We start from the raw sequence: 18,608 nt of genomic DNA, 5'->3' as shown, positions 1-18,608 counted from the left end.
TTCCTTAAGAAAAGTAGCCAGTTCGACTTATTTCCATATTTAACTCGACAACCCTTTCCATATTGGATTTCTAGGGTGAGGACACATTTTGATCAATCCTAATTCCTAACCTCAATCTCAATCTTTAAACACTGGTTTTCTACAACTTTTGAACTTAATTGTTACAAATCTGCATCCTTCCATTAACAATTGTGGCTCTCACGGGACCTTCTCGACTTGCCCCCAAGACCACTCGGTTCATAGAAGCAAGCCCAGCCAAAAGTGGGTTCATGGTAACTCCTCACACCAAAATAAAGAAATGGTTAATGAGGGGCACAAAAAAGAGGTATTTCGGAATTGATATGAAACCTAGTACCTAATTATAATAAGTATCTTTCTTATTGGAACTTCAATTTAAAAATGAAATAATGTATTTTTGTATTTCATCTTTCAATTGAACCTGAAATGGTAATCCCCCCTCATTCATTAACAACCAAAATGACAAAATCATCCACAGAGAGCAAAGAAGAAGTAGAGGGAGGCACTTTGTGGCACTGACATGGTCTTTGTAATGGGAGGTTTCTTATGCATTTATTTTCATAAGTGAACTACTTTTTTTTTTTTTTTGGATCCAAGGTTCATCCGAGCTAGCTTGCGCGCACCACAACTACATCCTCATGGGAGCTTTTTATATAATTAATATAGGCTAGGCTTCGCCCCTGGCCCCAAGGGGATTCGAATCTAACCTCCTATGTGGAAGCATTGGTCTTTTGCCAACTGAGCCACCCCTTGGGATTATAAGTGAACTACTTATTCACTACAACATGCTGGAATGAAATCTTGAACATTCATCTCGTAGGCTTGATTTCATCTATAATCCTTTCAAATCATATCATCTCATACTTATTTCATGTACAAATGGCTTATCTACTGAGAAGGTGTTGTGGTGCACCCATAAGGTTGCTCTATTATGACCAGTGGTCAAAGGTTCATGTCTGGAAATAGCTTCTCTGCGAAAACAAAGGTAAGATGACAAATATTATGACCATCCCTAGACCCCACCATGGACGGAGCCTGATGCACTTGTTACACACTATGGATGGCTTTACCCAGTTCATGAGGCTCCCCAAGCCCAAGCCCAAGCCCAAGCCCAAGCCCATTTAGTTTACAATAGAAACCCATTTGTCCATGCATGGAGGAGGGAAACGGTGACTTGTAGTAAGCCAACTTCTTAATTCGTACCCAGCCCAAGCCCGAGCCCAAGCCCAAGCCCAAGCCCAAGCCCAAGCCCAAGCCCAATTTCATCCATCTTGATATGACCATCTTAATCCCATTTCTATTATATGAAAAATACCCTAGCTAGATAGAGAAAGCTTATAGATGATTAAGAAAGAATAGATAGGAACCTTTGAATGGAAAGTGGGATATGGTGCCATAATGGTTTCACTAAGCACTTAGTGACTCTTTCCTAAGTATCATTTTCAAGTATCTTGATCGTCATAAAAGGCAAAGTCACAAATGGGATAGTCAAAATTTTCCTACTTTAGTTTCTTCTCATTTGATAGTTGGAGATAAACAAATCTCATCAATACAGCTATTTAAGCATCAACAAAATCCACTAGTGCCTTGTGGGTCTCTCAGAATGATAACGTTTAACTAATTATGTCACACAAATGCCCTCATACCATGCCAACCCTTGATGTGATTTTAAAATCTTATGCCACAGATGAAGAGCAATAGGGGTAGAGAGGTCATAATCTGAAAATCAACAACTTTGTACTACTTACAACTATGGGCCCTACCCTTGTGATGGAGGCTATAATTCTTCCTATGGGCTTTACTTTTACCAAAAAAAAGATACCTCCTATAGTCCTATGGGTGTCACTTTTGGACACAAAACATTCAAACCGAATTGAACCAGTCTATTAAGAGGAGTCCAGATCGTCTCTCCCGACGGCAAGCACTTTGTCCTCCCAACGGCTATTGATCACAAATTACAGGGGTGCCCACAGGATTAAAGTGATGAATTTGATTTTTTTTATTTTTTACTTGTGGACCCACATAGTTTGTGGTTGTAAGACTGTCAGGGGAGATGACCCACACTCATTAAGAGCTGAACCAAATCAATCCGAAACTAATTTGATAAGTTTAGGGGTTGAGGATTGAAAAGCTTATCGTTTTCGAGCTGATTTAGTTCGACCCATAAACTCTAACCAAATGGATCGAACCGCTAATCGAACCAAACCATTAAGAACCCAGCCCATTTTAACTTTTAACTTAAAAGGTCAAGAAGGTTCGTTTGTTTGGGCCTTTAACCCAAGAAGCAAAAATCGAACCAGAACCGAAATAAACAAGCCAATGGTACCACTAATTTCTTCGGATTTATTTGGAAAAAAACGTATCTTCATGGGCAAAATAGGAAAACACAATTGAAGGAAATGAGAAAAAAAGGGAATACCACTTTGCGTTTAATGTTGGAGAAAAAATACATGGAATTATTCTACGGAGGAATATAAGTAAGAAATGATGCGTAAAAGCAATAGCGACTGATAGTGGCAGTGGGAAGGAACCAAACAAACCCTTCAAAGTTCAAAAGAAAGGATTTATAATATAAATAGTCAAACTACCACACCAACTGTAAGATTCCAACGGTCGAGATCACTTCACCTTTAAAAGGAATGGTTAATGCCTTTAATGAGGACGTGTGGGCCCCCACCATGGGCCTTACCTCCCTTTATTAGTCAATCATAAAAGAAATTTCTCTTTCTCATTTCTAATTTCTGCTGAAGGCCGTCGCTGAGTTATTCGAAAATGACGAAATTACAAAGTTACCCCTCTCCTAAAATTTACACTGTCAGGCGAAGGACTGATGGGAAAGAAGGAATCGTTTTTCATTAAAACGCAACGTACAGGATATCATCTCATGTCAGTTTTGTCATTTCACGCCCCTGCTGTGACTTCGAAGCGACAAATTTCAAGCAGAAAGAGAGCTACTTCTCATCTGCTCTCTGCAATCTGCAAGTTTAAATTACTGTATTACCCTCAGTCTTCAACTGGAAAAGTAAAGACGGAGGGAGAAGGAACAAAGCTGCAAACCCTCGGAAATGGAATCAGTCAGACAAGATTTCAGAGAAAAGTTCAAAGTTCAAAGTTCTTCATTTTTTTCTCTTTTCCTTCTCTAGTTACAATCTCATCAATCAATACTAGTCAGAGTTACAACTGTGAATGATCCGCCCAAGCAGAAGCAAAACCCAAAAGTGGACGAACAGGTAGGTAAAGCATTAAGCAGGGGAACCGAAAAGGGCAACCAAAAAAATTAAAATCAAATGGAACAAAAAGAAAAAGATCTCTTCTTTTGCTCAGTCTCTTTTTTTTTTTTTTTCTCTCTACCTCTGTTCCTGTTTCTGTTTTCTGTATCTGGGTTCTTCGCTAATCCTGGAACCCAGTTTTCTCCCAGATAGCGTTTCTGACCTTACTCAAATCCCTACCTTTAAGGGTTCTTCCAATCCCTTCATGAACGCTGAAGGAAGCAACGCGATTTCTAGCAAATTGCTTCGCTAAGAACTCATGAGGAGGGACTCTGGAATCATCATCGTCGTCGTCGTCGTCATCAAGATCTCCGTCATTAACTCTCCTGTGACCATCTCTGTAATCTTCCTTTAGAATCTTCGACCAGTCCGGTATGTTCACCGGCAATGACGAACAAGTGACAGCAGATCCTCCATTCTCGATCCTCTTCGTGGATTTCTTCGACACCCTCGAACTGGGTATCATCATTTTCTTCAATCCCGGTGGTGACGCTACTGCTTGATCTCCATGATTCGAAGCCCAGATATCTGCTTCATCGAATTCAAAAAGGGAATCAGACATCATCGAATTCTCTCTCTCTACCCCAAGAAATCTTAAACTGTTTCTCCCAACGTAGCTCTTCCCTGTTGCCATTTTTGTATACAAAAACTCTGTTTCTTTCTTTTTTTTTCCTCAACTTTCGTCTTCTTCCCCTTAAATCTTCTCTCTCTCCCCCCACTCTTTCTCTGCAATTTCTCTGTTTTTAGTCTCTGGAAGGTAAGGACTTGGTGGGGTTTATATAAAATTGTTAACGGATAAGGTCTTCTCCCTCTTCTTTCTCTCTCCCCTCTCTCTCGATCGAAATCTAATGTCTTCGAAGTTTACCTTAATATCCTAATATGCTGACACGTGGTAGCTCGATGTTATCGGTGATCTTATTATTATATTAATTTCTGGGGAATAAAGCCATCTGCTTCTTTAGTTCTTTTACTCTTTAATTATAACATTTACGCTCTGAGACACCCGTGTACTGGATTTACATAAAAATCCAAATTCCAGGTATATAAATAGGGGTATTATAGTAATTCAAGATTAATAAGAAAAACAAAAAAAAAGCGTTTGTGCTTCGGGTTTTGGGGACTGGGGAGAGGGAGGGAAGGAGATTTTGTCGCGACGCGAGTAGGTGGGGACCAGGGAAGGTCGAGATGGTCCCAGTTTTTGAGGTTATCGAGATGATGACGCGTGTGAAGAAGGCATTGGATAGGACTCGTGTCAGCACCAGGGAGCATAAGGCACGTGAAGGTGGGACCGTTCACCTACTTGGGATTAACGCGTAGCGTTTGCCAGTTGTAGTCTTGAGTCCATTTCTCTCTCTATGTCCTCTCAAGATGCGACAGGAACCTTTTCCTCAAAATCTCATCCAATTTCTCGTGAGATATCATAAAATAGTAAAATTAAACGCGGTTCTTGATTACTTCAAGATAAGCCTTAGGGTTTACTTCAATAATCTTCCCTCGTAATACGTGTTAGCCAGTAACCTTCCTAGTTAATCCCCCTTTCTCTTCTTTATATATATTTTTAAATTAAATATAATTATTATTTAAAATGATTTTTGTGCATGTGCTAGTTGAAATTTTTGGATTTTTTTATATATCTATAACAACATAATACACGGCAAAATTAAGTAGATTAATTTAATTATTAATAATATTAAGTTTTTTTTTTGTTGAGTTAAAGATCATTTTACATGTGATTTAAAAAATTACTAACTTCAAATCATTTGTGTACAACACATCAAAATTCAAGGCATTCATTGTTAATACCTCCACTATCCTTCACCCCCAACAAATTTTCTTTAACAAAAAAAAAAAAAATAATATGATGTCAAAATAATAATAAAATCAAAATTTGTTTTTTTCAAACCATTGAGGCATGGTATGTGACTATTTTTTCTCTCTCCTTTTCATATGAAATGACCTCATTGTTTTTTGTCATTTGCTCTAAGAATCGTCATCTAAAGAAATATGTATTATAGAGAAATAGGAGAAAGAAAATCTAATTCAAACTAAATATAAACCCTAAAAGAAAATACGATTGGATACTTACTGCCCCCTTTGACAAGATATCGTATTAGACATTTAGCTTTGAATGAGAGTTTTATAAGGACCACAATGACTCATTGTTGATAATCACCTGTTTTTTTATACTCATGTCTCGTATTTTTGGTAGAATTTATACTCTGTGTCTCATTCTATAGATAAACAAGTCACTTCTTTAGGGTTAGCAGTATTGGTTCCTCTATCTTCAAGGGCCTCCTTTTCTTACATGAGTGTATATAATACACACATTTTAACCTCTTAAGGTACTTTCCATTGATAGCCCTTCGTTTTCCAGCAGACATCTCCAGACGCTTTGTTGTTGTTTCAACTATACTTCTCAATAGAATTTAATATACCGTTGTAACAAAAGATAAATCATCAGTAGATGAAAATTATAATACTTTGAACATGATTTAAATAGTTAAACATGTAGCAATTGAATTAATATCACATCTTTAGTGGGTAACATGATTATTACAAGGAATGAATTTGGCTTGCTTATGCTGGAAGTATTTGAACTATTAGGATAATCATGTAGATTACCCTTTTCTCATATTTGCCTTACTTGGTATGCATTTGTACCAACAACAACAACAACAAGAATGATGATAATAATAAGAACGATAATATTTTTTTTGGTCAAAATAATACTAGATAAAGTTATAGTCATGGAAAATTTATGCAAAATTTTCTTGAGTAGGTAAATCTTGACTTATCTCTATTCAACTCTGTTTGTCATGTGATGAGACTTTTTAGTATATATCAGAAAAATAGAGTCTCGTGTAAATGCTTTTCGGGGATTTTTTCTATTTATGTCAAACTTTGTCTTAGTCTCGTAATTAATTTGACCATGATTAAATTAATAGTAATTTTCAAGTATTCCCAACAGTTTTTTAAGATAGAGAGGTTAAAAAACGACTCATCTAACATATGGTTTTAGTTTTAGAAATCACTTATCTACTCTTTTTGACCATGATTAGATTAATACATGTATTATTTTTTCTAAATAAGGTTAATTCTTAAATTTAAAAGAACAAAATATGATCTTTATCTCTAGAAGCATTGTCTCTACCTTATCTGCTCTTATATTAAAAAAGAAGAAAGAAGAAGAGATCTTCTTAATGACTACTTATTTGGGATATTAAACACTAATTGTATCTTAAAAAACTTATGTCTTGGGTACTTTGTGGTCCTCTAAAATCTTTCTTAATAAGATTGGTGAAATGGGCAACTTTCAAAAACCATTTAATCAAGAAATTAATTAACTTAGAAGAGCACTTACGATCCAAAATTCCTTTTTTGAGAGATGAATCCAACACGTCTTCTTATAAGATAAGATGTAGATTAAGGATTTACATTAAATATAAAAATGTAAGTTCTTGATTTGTGTGCACCTAATCCAACAATTAATGTGTGTTAATTGTGTTTAAAACATGACAATGTATCAAAATTAATTAATTCCTAAATAAAAAGTTAGATAAGAAGTCAATCTTTAAGCCTAACCTTGAATTTTTTTTTGGGAAAAAAAATCTTCTAACCTAATTGTATGGCTTCAATTGAAGGGTTGCTTGTAAGTTTTGTATTATGGTAAGATGAATTTTCCTCTTACTTTTTATTTTTTGCGTATAAAGATTGGAATAAGTTTTTCTATTATTGATTGGATCAATCATATATGAATAATATTTTTATTTCTTTCTCATTTGATAGAATACGAGAAAATCCCTGTCACGTGAAATGTATCATAAACATCATTTTCATCATCATCGTCATCAATTCTCGCTTATATTTTTTGGTCATATCTAATAATTGAAGAGATTCCTCTTCGCAACATGAGTAAAAAGAAAACCCAAAAGAGAAAAATACCTTTGGGTGAACCACCAATAAGTGAAGTGGGCATCTAATGGCTGGAGCTAAACCTGTTCATGTGAATGTAGAAGGGGTTTTAGTAGATTGGATTAGACAGTAATCAGTAATTGAGAATATAATCTTTTTTGTTTGTTGATGTGGTCCTGCCTTTTATTTGTTTGTTAAAAGGCCTCAAAAAAGGTACAAAATAACTTGAAAATTGCATCTGGAAAGTAGAGTATACATTGAAATACTTGTCTTGAGATCTTATCATATCTTCTCAAGAATAATTCTAAGCTGTCAATGCAACAAAAACGGAAGTGCAGAGGAAAACCTGAAAGGTCCCCCAGAGGCCAGAGCCATTATTTTAAGTAATGTAGCAGCTGGCTTCCTCATGCATAGACATTGGATTCATGGCAAGCAATGTGAAATCTCTGTGCAGGTGTGTGTGTCAAGACAGAGACAGAAAAAATCAAATTGTTTCTTGGGTAAGTGAATTGCAATAAAAATTTTAGAGATTTGTGCACAGCTCTACCTGGGGAGATGGGTAGAGCATTAAAATGAAGGAGAAGAAGAGGGGGAAGGAAGAAATAAGTGGAGGGCCAAGCTTGGGAAAACCTTACCAGGGTCAGTTGGAGTTGGAGTTTAGCAGGGTGAGAATGGGCTTGGGTTGAGATTTAGGACTCATGGGTTGGGGCTTGGTATATCCATTTGACACTTTTTAATTGCTCATCTTGGTTTTGGGGAAATCCCACAATAACTTGGTGTTTGGGGTGAGATTTGTGGATCCAAACTGTAATGATGAAGGTGCTGTTTGAGGCCATGAAGGATTTTAGTTTCAGTTCATAAACCCCTAAAGGAAACCCACCCCTCCTCAAAGCCAATCACTTTCTGAAATCAGCCAAGGCTTGGTCTCCTCATTGAGATACCCATGTACTGGTCCAAGCCCTTTGTTTCCGCCACAGATTTCGGAAAACGGGTCATTTTGATCGCCAACCAAAATATGTTGGTTTTGGATCATTCTTCAAAATGGAGTACAAGAATTCAGGTCATACATAAGAGTCTTTAGTAAACATCCCAAATGAGGACATATCGTGAATGTGCTTCTTGCATAGTAGAGGCATGGTACCGTGTGTCGGCGATATATCGCCGAGAAATCGGCTATGACAGTCGACTTTTCGAAGCATTGGGGACGAAGGGACCCCGTTGCACGCCGGAATCTGCAGGTTGAGGCTCCAAGCCGAAGAGGATTCCGAGAGAGTGAGGGGTGGATAAGTTGCTTCGGTGGAGCGCGATGGCGGTGGACTTGGAGGAGGTGCAGGCGGGGACTGGGAGGAGAAGCTGGTGGCAAACTCGATGGAGTTGCAGACTTGTAGGCGGGGACTGGGAGGAGGAGCTGGTGCTGCCGTGCTGGTGGAGGTGCAGGAGGAGGTCTGGGCGGCATTGTTGGTGCTGGTGGAGGTGGCTTCGGTGTTGCTAGCTGGTGCTGGATTTGCTTGCAGATATCTTTGAATCCTCAAAGGAACCCAGTCGATTTCAACGAATTTCTTTATTCCTCCATGCTCCAATAGGTAACAACTACACCGTCTCACTCTCATCATAATTCTTACCTACGGGAGCTCACCCTTCACCCCCACCGTGCTAGCACTGAAGCATCTCTTCGAAGTTCTAACAAAGCCGGAAACACTCGAAAGTCGAAACCCATTTCAAGGATTTTCCGATGTGGTCTTCGAAAAATCGCTCAACATTTCGGCGATTGTAGCCGTGTCGGTGGTGTCGCCAGCCACGGACACGACGACTTCAGTCGACATATCGGACCATGAGTAGAGGTAGCTTCCTATATATAAACAAAAAGACCAAGAGGTCTTGGACCTGAACATCCATCCCTTCACACCTTTTCCCCTTCCCTTCCCATGGACACCTTCCCCCCTTCCCTTCTCATCCCCAAAGAAACTAACATATTATAAGTTTGGTGCGCCAGTGGGGTGTATCATTGTGATTCTAGAGGTAAATTTATTACAACATTCTTAGAAGAAATCAATTGTGAGTCAGCATTGATAGCAGATGCAGTTGTTGTTCGAGTGGGTCTTCTCCAAGCCATTAAAGCAAATTAATGCTTCCTCTCTAGTTCGTGAGATCCTTTATATCTATCATGATATATATAAGCTTCAAACTAGTTTGTATAATGTGTTTTTGTTTTCATTCCAAGGTCCTGCAACTTGATTATGGATTCCTTTGCTAAGGTGGCCCTCTTGGTCAAGCTGCCAACTGTCAAATCCTTGGCTTCTTCAGATTTGCAATGAAGAAGTCAATGCTTTTATTAGCTCCAGTCTTCAATAAATGTATTTTTCACTAAAAGATAAAAACAAAAAAGAAGAAGTTTGGTGTGCTAACATGAGCACAGGGAAGTTTGGCCTAGGACTCCTGTGTCTCTCACATCTATTCTGTGGATTTCCACACGCTCAGGCTTGGATGGGTTTCTGGGTATGCACCAGAAGGCCTCATTTTGTCCAATATAAATCAGTTCTGTGAAATATGAATAACATAACCTTGTTCTTTCTTCTTTCTCTGTTAATTCTGCAAAAGAAATTTTCATTTTTACTTGGTGAACTGCAGAAGGTATTTAGATTCCAATAAATCTGACCCCAAAACTAGGCTAAATCAGATTAATTAATGCCTGTGAGGGTCTCTGCTCCTTATTTCACAGCATGGGCTACACTAAAGTCACTCTGGCCCCCATTCTTAACCATGGATGAACCCCTGCTTTACTCCTCCTTCCACTAGTTTGCAGTAGGCCAAGATATCAGCTTTGAGTAATCCAAAAATCTTCCATTTCTAATTTCAAAAGCAGAGCTCACAAACAGTTCGCCAAAGGGTTAAGGCCAAGATACTAATAATTCTTTTCATTAAACTGCTGTTGCAGATGTTAAAGCTAAAGGGTGTTTTTCAGTTGTAAGCATTGGTAATGATATCAGAGGAGATGCCGACACCATGATTTCTTTAAGATCCTTCAGAAATTTACACCATCCGTAGCTGAATTAATGACCTTGATACCCACTTGGCTGCTGAATATGTAATCCTGCAAGAACAGAATGGCAGATCTACCCCTTTCCTCTTACACATAATTATATAGACATAAAGGTTTACAGCAATTTGAATAACAGACCCAGAAAAGATGACTCCTCAACCACCACTACTTTTATGATTTAACAGATCAGGTAGAGTGTTACTAGTACAGAAATTGACTAAACCCAAGGAAACCAGAGGTACTGACAGAAAGGAAAAGGAAAAAGTGCATTACTTATGAACATGTTCATGGTGCATGACCCAAATCAATTGCGGAAGAACCCTGTCCTTCTACCCTTTTCCCCATTGTCGTTCAAGGTTCAATCCTAAGTGGTAAACAATCATGAACAAACATGTTAAAACATGTCTGTAAGCTTCTCTCATCCAGTAAGTGATATCTCTGCTTACAGTTACTGGTGTTGCTCAAACTTCTTGTTCAAATGTTAAACAGTATACTTTGCCACTGATACTAGTGCCCATTGCCAGGTTTTAGGGACATGGAAATCATTGAGCATCTGTAGACAACAGTTTACCAGCTATATTTTCCACAGCTCTTGGCTAAATCAAATTCAAAGTAAACATTAAAGAAAAGGAGGAATTTAGAAGCTATGGAAGACCGTTTTAATCCAAGAAAATTAAGTATCAGTCTATACAGATCAGTTCTTTAATTTCTTTGATAGACAATGCCTAATCTGATGCTGACAAATGTCTGAAAGCCAAAACATTGAGTGGAATATAGAAGGCTTCAAGTCTTATTGAGACTACCACACTCTTCTTCTTCTTCTTGTTTTTTTTTTTTTTTTTTTTTTTTTTTGGGGGGGGGGGGGGGGGGTGGGTGTGGTGTTGGAGAGGGAGGGAACCTCTCTCTTTCCAATTAATGCTGTCAAACATGTATGTATTTGGCTTCAACTTTGGGAAGGCAAGCAGCTCTCCTTTGCTAGTAGGGCTATCTTATTAAGTCAGTTCTCCAATCCTCTTAAGTCTATTGGTTTGACATCCTTTCCATCCCTAAAGCCACTATTTGAGCCATGGAAGGGCCAAGAATTCTCCTTCGTTCTTCACCCCATCAGCTGGTCCTCGGTTTTCCGCCCTAGATCTGAAGGCAGTCTTGGTTTCCACAAATTTTGTGAATATAACATTGCCAACTTAATGAAACTCATTTGGAAGATCTCCTCTAGGCATGATTCCATCCGGTGATCTGGGTATACTCCCATCTGTTGAAATTGGACTCCATCTGGGGCAGCCTAGGAATCAAACTCTTCCCCAACTGCCAATTCTGGATACACCAAGGATAGTTCAATCGTTGTTTCTTGGGGTCTAGGTTCCTCTTTTTTGCCTCCTAGTCGTCCCATCCCTACTCCGCTCCGACCACCCTTTTCCCTTTCTCCTTGTATATCTTTTCTTTCCCTTAGGGGTCTTGGAAATGAATTTCTTTATTCATCCCAAAAAAAAGGATGTATTTTGGCCTAGAAATCAAGAATTTCTTGTGATATAACTGATAACATTAATCATTCCATCAAATTGCTATACCAATTGGCTATGGGAAAATTTCAAAGGTGTCCCCTCCTATTTCTTGTTGAAATGGAGGTAATCAATTAGCATTATTTGTTAGCAGATTAAGATGGATAGTATCAGAGGTCTACCCATAAGAGAGAACAAATTCAGAAAACATCTGTTCTCTTGGATTATGAATCACTTGCTCTATTCTTGATGTTTGTTTATGAATATCCATCTCACTCAATCTGGTGCGAGTGTTGAATGATGAGCTTCTTCTTGCAAGCATATTGGTTTGGTAATTTGAATAACAGAATTCTCTGATGAGGCTTGGTGACATGGTGAAGAATGATAATATTTGGTTCATTGTTCATCCTTAGTTTTTCCACTGTTTCTTGATATAATTTGATATGATTTTCTGCTAGATATTCATGAGAATTGTGTATGAAAATTGTGGAGATCTTCCATGAGTCCTAAATTTCATGAGATATTGATTGAATGCCAACATAGGCACATTCGTAATATTACATACCTGAAGTTCTTTGCAGTTAGAGTTAGAACATAAAGAAGACCAAATAGTTCCAATTAAAGGGAAGGAACATATATTAAGTCATTTGTGGTATTTTACAGAAAGAATTCCTCCACAGTGGAAAATTTTGGTATTCAGAATTAGTCCTTTTCATTGCCTGCCTTACTACCGAGAAATATCACATTTAGGAGAATAGCCAAGCTGTTCCATCTCCCAGCTCAACTGTGAAGCAACTCTTTCATGTTGGGGAAAATACTCCTGAAATCAGCAAAAACATTGTCTCACACCATATGACTTGGATGTGTAAATCTCTTGTATACAGAGGTACTAGTAAAAGAACCAGGTTAAAACCTTGTCAATTGAGAAACTAGAATTATAGCAGAAGAGTTTATAATCTAAACTAGTTGGCTGACTATTTACTGAGAAAAAGATAGCAGGTTCCATCATCAAGGATTGCACATAAAACCCAATCATTTGAATCTTACTAGAAAGACAATAGTTGTATATATAACCCAATCACTTGATCTCATTAGAAAGAAAAACTAGAATTGATTATTACCTCCATTTTTTTCACCAATTCCCTTGCTGTAGGGGCAGATACAATGATATGGCGTGCATTAGGACTAATAAATCCTTCCTCTACAGCTTTGTCAATGAATGAAAGCAATGAGTTGTAGTATCCATCCACATTCAACAACCCCACCTACAAAATCCAGAGATTTTGAAGCTCAATACTTAATAAGTTGCAGTTAATGGTATTGCAGGCACAAAAAAGTAATTCACTGAGCTTTTTTCACTTTTGTTTCTGACCAAAGATGAAAATAGTTAAATCAAGGATAAGTATCTGAGTTTAGAGTTGACAAAAGAACAAAGAATTGAAGAAGAAAATTACTGGCTTATCATGGATGCCAAGTTGAGCCCATGTAATGACTTCAAGTAGCTCCTCAAGAGTCCCATAGCCACCTGCAGTTACATCCCATATCTTGTTTAACCAACTTATCCACTAAATAAGTATGATAGGATAGATGATCTCAAAGAGACACTCATTGAAAATGAAAGCATGTTCAAGGACTCCTAACTTGGCAAAGATGATACAAAAGTTATTAAGGCATAATTAGCACTTCTTGTACCTATTAATACCAATATTGTATTAACAGCTTACAAGCCCTTTGTTGTGGATGACATTATTTCCTTAGACATTGATCTTAGCCTCCATGTTAACACCAGATAAGACCTTTATTTTGAGAGCCATTCTCAAATTTACTATCTTCCAACCTTTGGGGATGTGAAAATTATTGGCTCAAAAGGGATTGGTTAACATTAAGAGGGTGAACTTCTCCTGCCTCGATGTATACGTGTTCATGTAAGACTTCAGTTTTTAACTTTGTAGCCATCTATTCAAAGAGTCATTACCCAAAAAAAGCTATCTATTCAAAAGAGTCTACTGTCTTCTTCAGTAAGATGAACCTTTTTCTGGAGGTAAACATTATTTCCTATCACCTGCAGGTGATAGTTGGCAGAACTATTTGATGAAAGCACTGAGTATTTCTTAATTTGGGAACTACATAGTACCTTAAAGTCACGAGTTTCCAGACTATCTTGTCCATCAAATAGTGCAAAAAAAGAGAGCAAAAAAAGAGAGAAGGAAATAAGGAACAGTCCATCTAAATGACACCTCTATTGGTCTAAGTCTATAGCTTAAAACTTGACACTTTCATTGAAATACCCCTTTCCTTGTTTTCATAGGTAGGTATCTTATGCAGTTTTTCTCTTTCAGAAGAGTAAATCTACCATTTCACATAAGTTTTATGGGATTAAATATGCCATTAATTGGATTTCAAGTTTTTAAAATGCCTCTTTACCCTTCTATAAAATACTGTATCAAAAACATTTGAGAATAAAAGAAAGGGGCAAAACTGTAAAGTTATAGATCTTTTGACATTGAAGCCTTGATTAAACGGATTTCTTTTGAAGCCCTGATTTTCAGGCTCTGATGTTGATGGGTCAAGAACCAGGGTTTGAACTCTGAAGGGCTGCTTCCTAATCATGTATCTTGGGGTTTCCAAACTGTTATTCCAATGGAGGCAGGAACAGTTGCTTTCACAGCAATAGAGCATTATCATAAATGGTAACTGATGTAGGCTAAATGCACATCCACATAGCCTATACACACATGTAGTAACTTAGACTTCAAGCTGGCTTGAATAGACTAGAGGAGAAAGACTTGTGGTCCAACTTTAAGAACAAAATCAAACACACACTGAGTTTTTTCATTGTTCCGTGTTTAACCTATTGTACTGAGAAAACCAGAATGGCTTCTTCATCTGAGGTTTGCAGCTGGGTGATGGAACAAGGCGTCGATCTACCATTATCTTGAGTTGGCAACTGCCCAGCAGGGTTAATTTCTTGGTCTGGGTAAGTATTTAAAAACATGGGTATCACTTCAAGCTTATACACAGAGTGCATTTATCGTTCTTGAGTTGTTCTCAGTGATTTAGTGTGAGTATTGCCTGAGAATATGGCAGGGTTTACACTAACCGGGTAGGGCAATAAAGGCATCTGACTGGCGAGCCATCTCTGCCTTCCTTTGGTGCATATCTGCTACTGCCCTCACTTCCCCTACTGGTTCACCAGTTATCTGCAAAAGGTTACTAAGATTAGAAATAAAACAACAAAGATAAAGTGAGCAAGAAAGAAGGTAAACCCCAACCCAGAGAGAGAGAGAGAGAGAGAGAGAGGGATTGATTAAAGGCTGAACATTTCCAAATAGAGCTTTTCTCTGGGCACTGTGAAGGGCAACAATGATGGGAGTTGCAGCCAGCAATTGTGGTGGAAAGTAGGCTTGAACAAGAACCTTCAAATAGTTTACCCAAAAAAAAAAAAAAAAAAAACTCCAAGTAGGCATTTCCTTCCAAATCATACTTAATCCGAACAACTTATTCAGATTTAAAAAAGACCAGCTGATAAAGAAATTCAAAAAGAATTACAGAAAATAATGGCAAGACAGAAGTCTAAATGCTCAAACCAGGACCACCTTTCTTATCTATTTTTATTTATTTTTAAGGATCAAACAGTACTATATTTTTCTGTGTGAAACACAAGGAAATTTAAAAGGAAACTGGGCAAAATGTGACACACTATTATAATCCAACCGAGCAAGAAAGGATGAACCACATATCGCACACAAACAAAAAGCAAGCAATGACAAAACTGGAAAAAATAGAGAAGGGTAAGTAAGAAAATATACTGTTCTTAAAGACACCAGATATTCCAAGTATATTCAAAGCAAAATGAAAATTAATGGCTGAAACCACAGCAACGATTTGGCAGAATGGATAACTCTACCACAGTCAAACAGCTAACCATTTGGCAGAGGATAACTCTACCAGAAGCAAACCTTCATAAGAAATTGAGAACCCATAAAAAGTCCCTTTCTGTTTCGGAAAATTCTTTTGTCAGTATCATGTATCTTGAAAAATCCATGTGCCTATCTCCAAGTCTGGCTAATGGGGAAGTAGGACAAAAAAGATGGAACCTAAAACCAAATTAAAATAGAAGAAAAAAAGGTCCAAACAGAGGGCATGTAAACGAAACCTCTCCCTCTCTATCCCTTCCCTGTGGTCTCCCTTTGTCCATTTTTGATCCCATTATCTTATAAACAAGACAAAGTTGAAGACATTTTAAATTTTACCTCTCGAGGCATGAGCGTCTTGGGAATAACACTGCAGGAAGACAATAAAATGACAGAAATCAGTCATGGATGTGATTAAAAACAAACTTGTGAAAGTTTTGCATCCAATCTGTTATAGAGAACTTCACGGACAGAAGGAACTTACCCAAGAACATGCCGACCACCATTATAAACAGCTTGAGAAACTAAACCCATAAGGCCTACGCTTCCACCACCATAAACCAGATCAATGTTCCTCGTCACCTTCAAAATCCAAGCCAAATTAGATAAAAATGAAAACCACATAATTTTCTTTTAACGTCTTTCTCTTGGGTTTTTCTTCTGAAATGAAGCACTGATTCTGAGTATAACATTATCAATTAAATGTCATTCAGTACTTCTGTGTACAACAAAAAGAGATATGGAATGACATGGGTTCTTCAGCACTGATTTTACTAAAGACATGAAGTACATTTACTTCAGAGAGCAATAGGGAAATTAGAATAGCAGACAAGAGGGAAGTGAAAACTGGGTTTATAGCTTAATAGCATACAAGAAGAATGAAAGAAAAGACTAAGAATAGAATCTACAACCACTACTTCAACTACTAGATATGAGTAGAGTTGGAATCTAGCTCCTAGTCTGTAGATGAGACTAGTCCTGTTTTGGCCTAGAGGCCAAACATGAACATCTGAAAACGTTGAAGAAAGCCAGACCAGAGAAAATTTAAACGCATTTCAAGAGCCATGCTAGAAACAACAGGAGAAGAAGTAGAAATAGAATGGAACCCATAAACAATTGAAAATAAATAGCCCAACTGATGAACTAATAAATTTCAAAGAATGAATAACCAAACAACCCTGGAGAAAAAGAAGAACAGAAGAAACCCATGAAAGAAAACAGATTATGTAACCATCTCAAACTGAAATCCTGGATGAGATAGGAAAGCAAAAGTTGAAAACAAAGAAGAATCGATGAAAACCCAGATATGAAGAAACAGAGAAACCAAAACTGAGCCCAAAAAGTATTACCAATTCCTCCCCAAGTTCTATAGCAGCATCTTGGTAGCTACTCTTCTTTCCTTGACTACTACCACAAAACACACAAATCTTTCTAAACTTGGACTGCTTCAATTCCTTCTCCCTCTCCATTATTTCTTTTTAATCTCTTAATCTCTTCTAAGTTACTTTCGTTAGCGAAAACTCTCTTTGTTCCTCCCTTCACCTGATCCCTTCTCTGTGTCTGCGATTGCAAAGTGTCACAGAGCCACAGCACAATACAAATATCCAATCCTCACACTCCTTTCCTCCCTTGTTCTTACCACTTTTTAGTGCGCCTTCTTGTGCGTATATATAAACGGTAGCACACGTGCGTAGAGACGAGCACGCGTACCACCCCCACAAATCCTACTCTCCTAGTCTCTCCTCTCTAGTCCCCCACACGCATACCACCTCAATAATGCAATTTTTTTCCTTTCTCAAGAAGCAAAATGTTGTTTGGCTTTGGCAATTTATCACTAGAATTTCGTAAATTGGAAAGGGATGTATCATTTGTGGTTTTTTTTTCCTATTCCTTTTTGGATCGAAGACTAATTATTTGTGACCCACTTTACTAATTCAATTCTTTCTTCCTTTCTTCGTAAAACTTATTAATCCAATTCCATCCCAAATTTTATGTTTATATAATAAAATGAAAATTTTCGATGGACATGTTAACATGAGAAGTGTTTCTTTTTTCGATCCATAGTATACGAAATTTGAAATAATCTTGTTACTATTCAAGAAATTCAATCTAATAATTAGAAATTTTTGGGTAAGGAGATGTCGTCTTCATCATGGATAAAAAAGTACTCGATTCTTGATTTAAATTTAAAAACGGTAATGGACTGATGAGATAGTCCAGGGTTCCTTAAAAACCCATCTTATGATTCTAATCAAATGGTAGAAGAACATTAAAGCAGATTTAGTTATCAAAGCATCACCAAGTAAAGGAGACAATGAAGACGGCAGTTCGAATTCACCTCATCTTCAATAAGAATTATTGGAGCGTTACTAGGTTAAATATTAGGACCCCAGCATCACCATTCAATCAAAGACAATTTGTTCTTAGTTCATTGCCATTGGAGGGAGAGAGAGAGAGAGAGAGAGAGAGAGAGAGAGAGATGGGGTTGGGTACCTTTGAGGGAGTAGGGCTAGCTAGATCCAATTGAGCTGTAGTTAGCATTGATGATTGAATGAAAACGTAAGAATGGGGGGAGTGGAGGGCAGCTGAGGGCTGTCTATGGCCTTGTAGGCTGTAGCCCAACTCAGTCTCCCACACTGGACACAATTGTTGCATGCATAGGAAACATTGCAATTTTATATCACACGCCCTCCCATTCCCCCATATTTCATATTCCTTCTAACTCACCAGACCAAGCATGCATGCTGTCCCAACCCCAAACCCCCCCAGTTATTGCTTTGGCTTCTTCTTCTCCTCCTCTTCTCTCCTCTCACATTCATTCACTCCACTATTTTAAAAACTTCCCATCCCTCTATGTTCTCTCTCTCTCTCTCTCTCTCTAGTTCGTGCTAGGACTGCAGGAACTCGAACCATTGTCTTAAGTTAATCAAGCTCATAAATTATTCTGAAATTTCTA

General features: G+C 37.7%; 1 protein-coding gene and 1 pseudogene across 2 annotated transcripts; both read right to left on the bottom strand.

The window, feature by feature from the left end:
* Positions 1-2,669: 2,669 nt before the first annotated feature.
* LOC149023506 (protein S40-4 pseudogene) lies at positions 2,670-4,095 on the bottom strand (annotated as a pseudogene).
* A 7,842-nt stretch (positions 4,096-11,937) lies between these two features.
* Positions 11,938-17,276, bottom strand: LOC149023505 (cytokinin riboside 5'-monophosphate phosphoribohydrolase LOG1). Of its 2 annotated transcripts, XM_089144042.1 has the most exons (7): positions 17,002-17,276; positions 16,137-16,234; positions 15,992-16,022; positions 14,839-14,938; positions 13,193-13,263; positions 12,860-13,003; positions 11,938-12,558 (listed from the first exon to the last, which is right to left on the bottom strand). In XM_089144042.1, the coding sequence occupies exons 1-7, from the start codon at positions 17,119-17,121 to the stop codon at positions 12,466-12,468; spliced, it is 657 nt and encodes a 218-aa protein (XP_089000168.1). In that variant the 5' UTR covers positions 17,122-17,276; the 3' UTR covers positions 11,938-12,465. The 2 variants fall into 2 exon arrangements, with proteins under 2 accessions (XP_089000168.1, XP_089000169.1); XM_089144043.1 differs by lacking the exons at positions 15,992-16,022; positions 16,137-16,234; positions 17,002-17,276 and adding an exon at positions 15,059-15,968.
* Between the last annotated feature and the right edge of the window lie 1,332 nt (positions 17,277-18,608).

Source organism: Hakea prostrata, chromosome 2, assembly GCF_041222555.1.
Source record: "Hakea prostrata isolate BN-2017 chromosome 2, UWA_Hpros_2, whole genome shotgun sequence".
NCBI lineage: Eukaryota > Viridiplantae > Streptophyta > Magnoliopsida > Proteales > Proteaceae > Hakea > Hakea prostrata.
Note: the sequence above shows the minus strand (reverse complement) of the source record. Positions and strands in the feature narration are given on the sequence as shown.

Excerpts from the sequence above, each read along its gene's own strand:
- LOC149023505 (XM_089144042.1), bottom strand. The coding sequence starts at position 17,121 with ATGGAGAGGGAGAAGGAATTGAAGCAGTCCAAGTTTAGAAAGATTTGT. Across the intron at positions 16,023-16,136 it reads GGTGGTCGGCATGTTCTTGG|TGTTATTCCCAAGACGCTCA; the intron begins GTAAGTTCCTTC and ends GTCTTCCTGCAG. Across the intron at positions 14,939-15,991 it reads AGACGCTCATGCCTCGAGAG|ATAACTGGTGAACCAGTAGG; the intron begins GTAAAATTTAAA and ends AACCTTTTGCAG.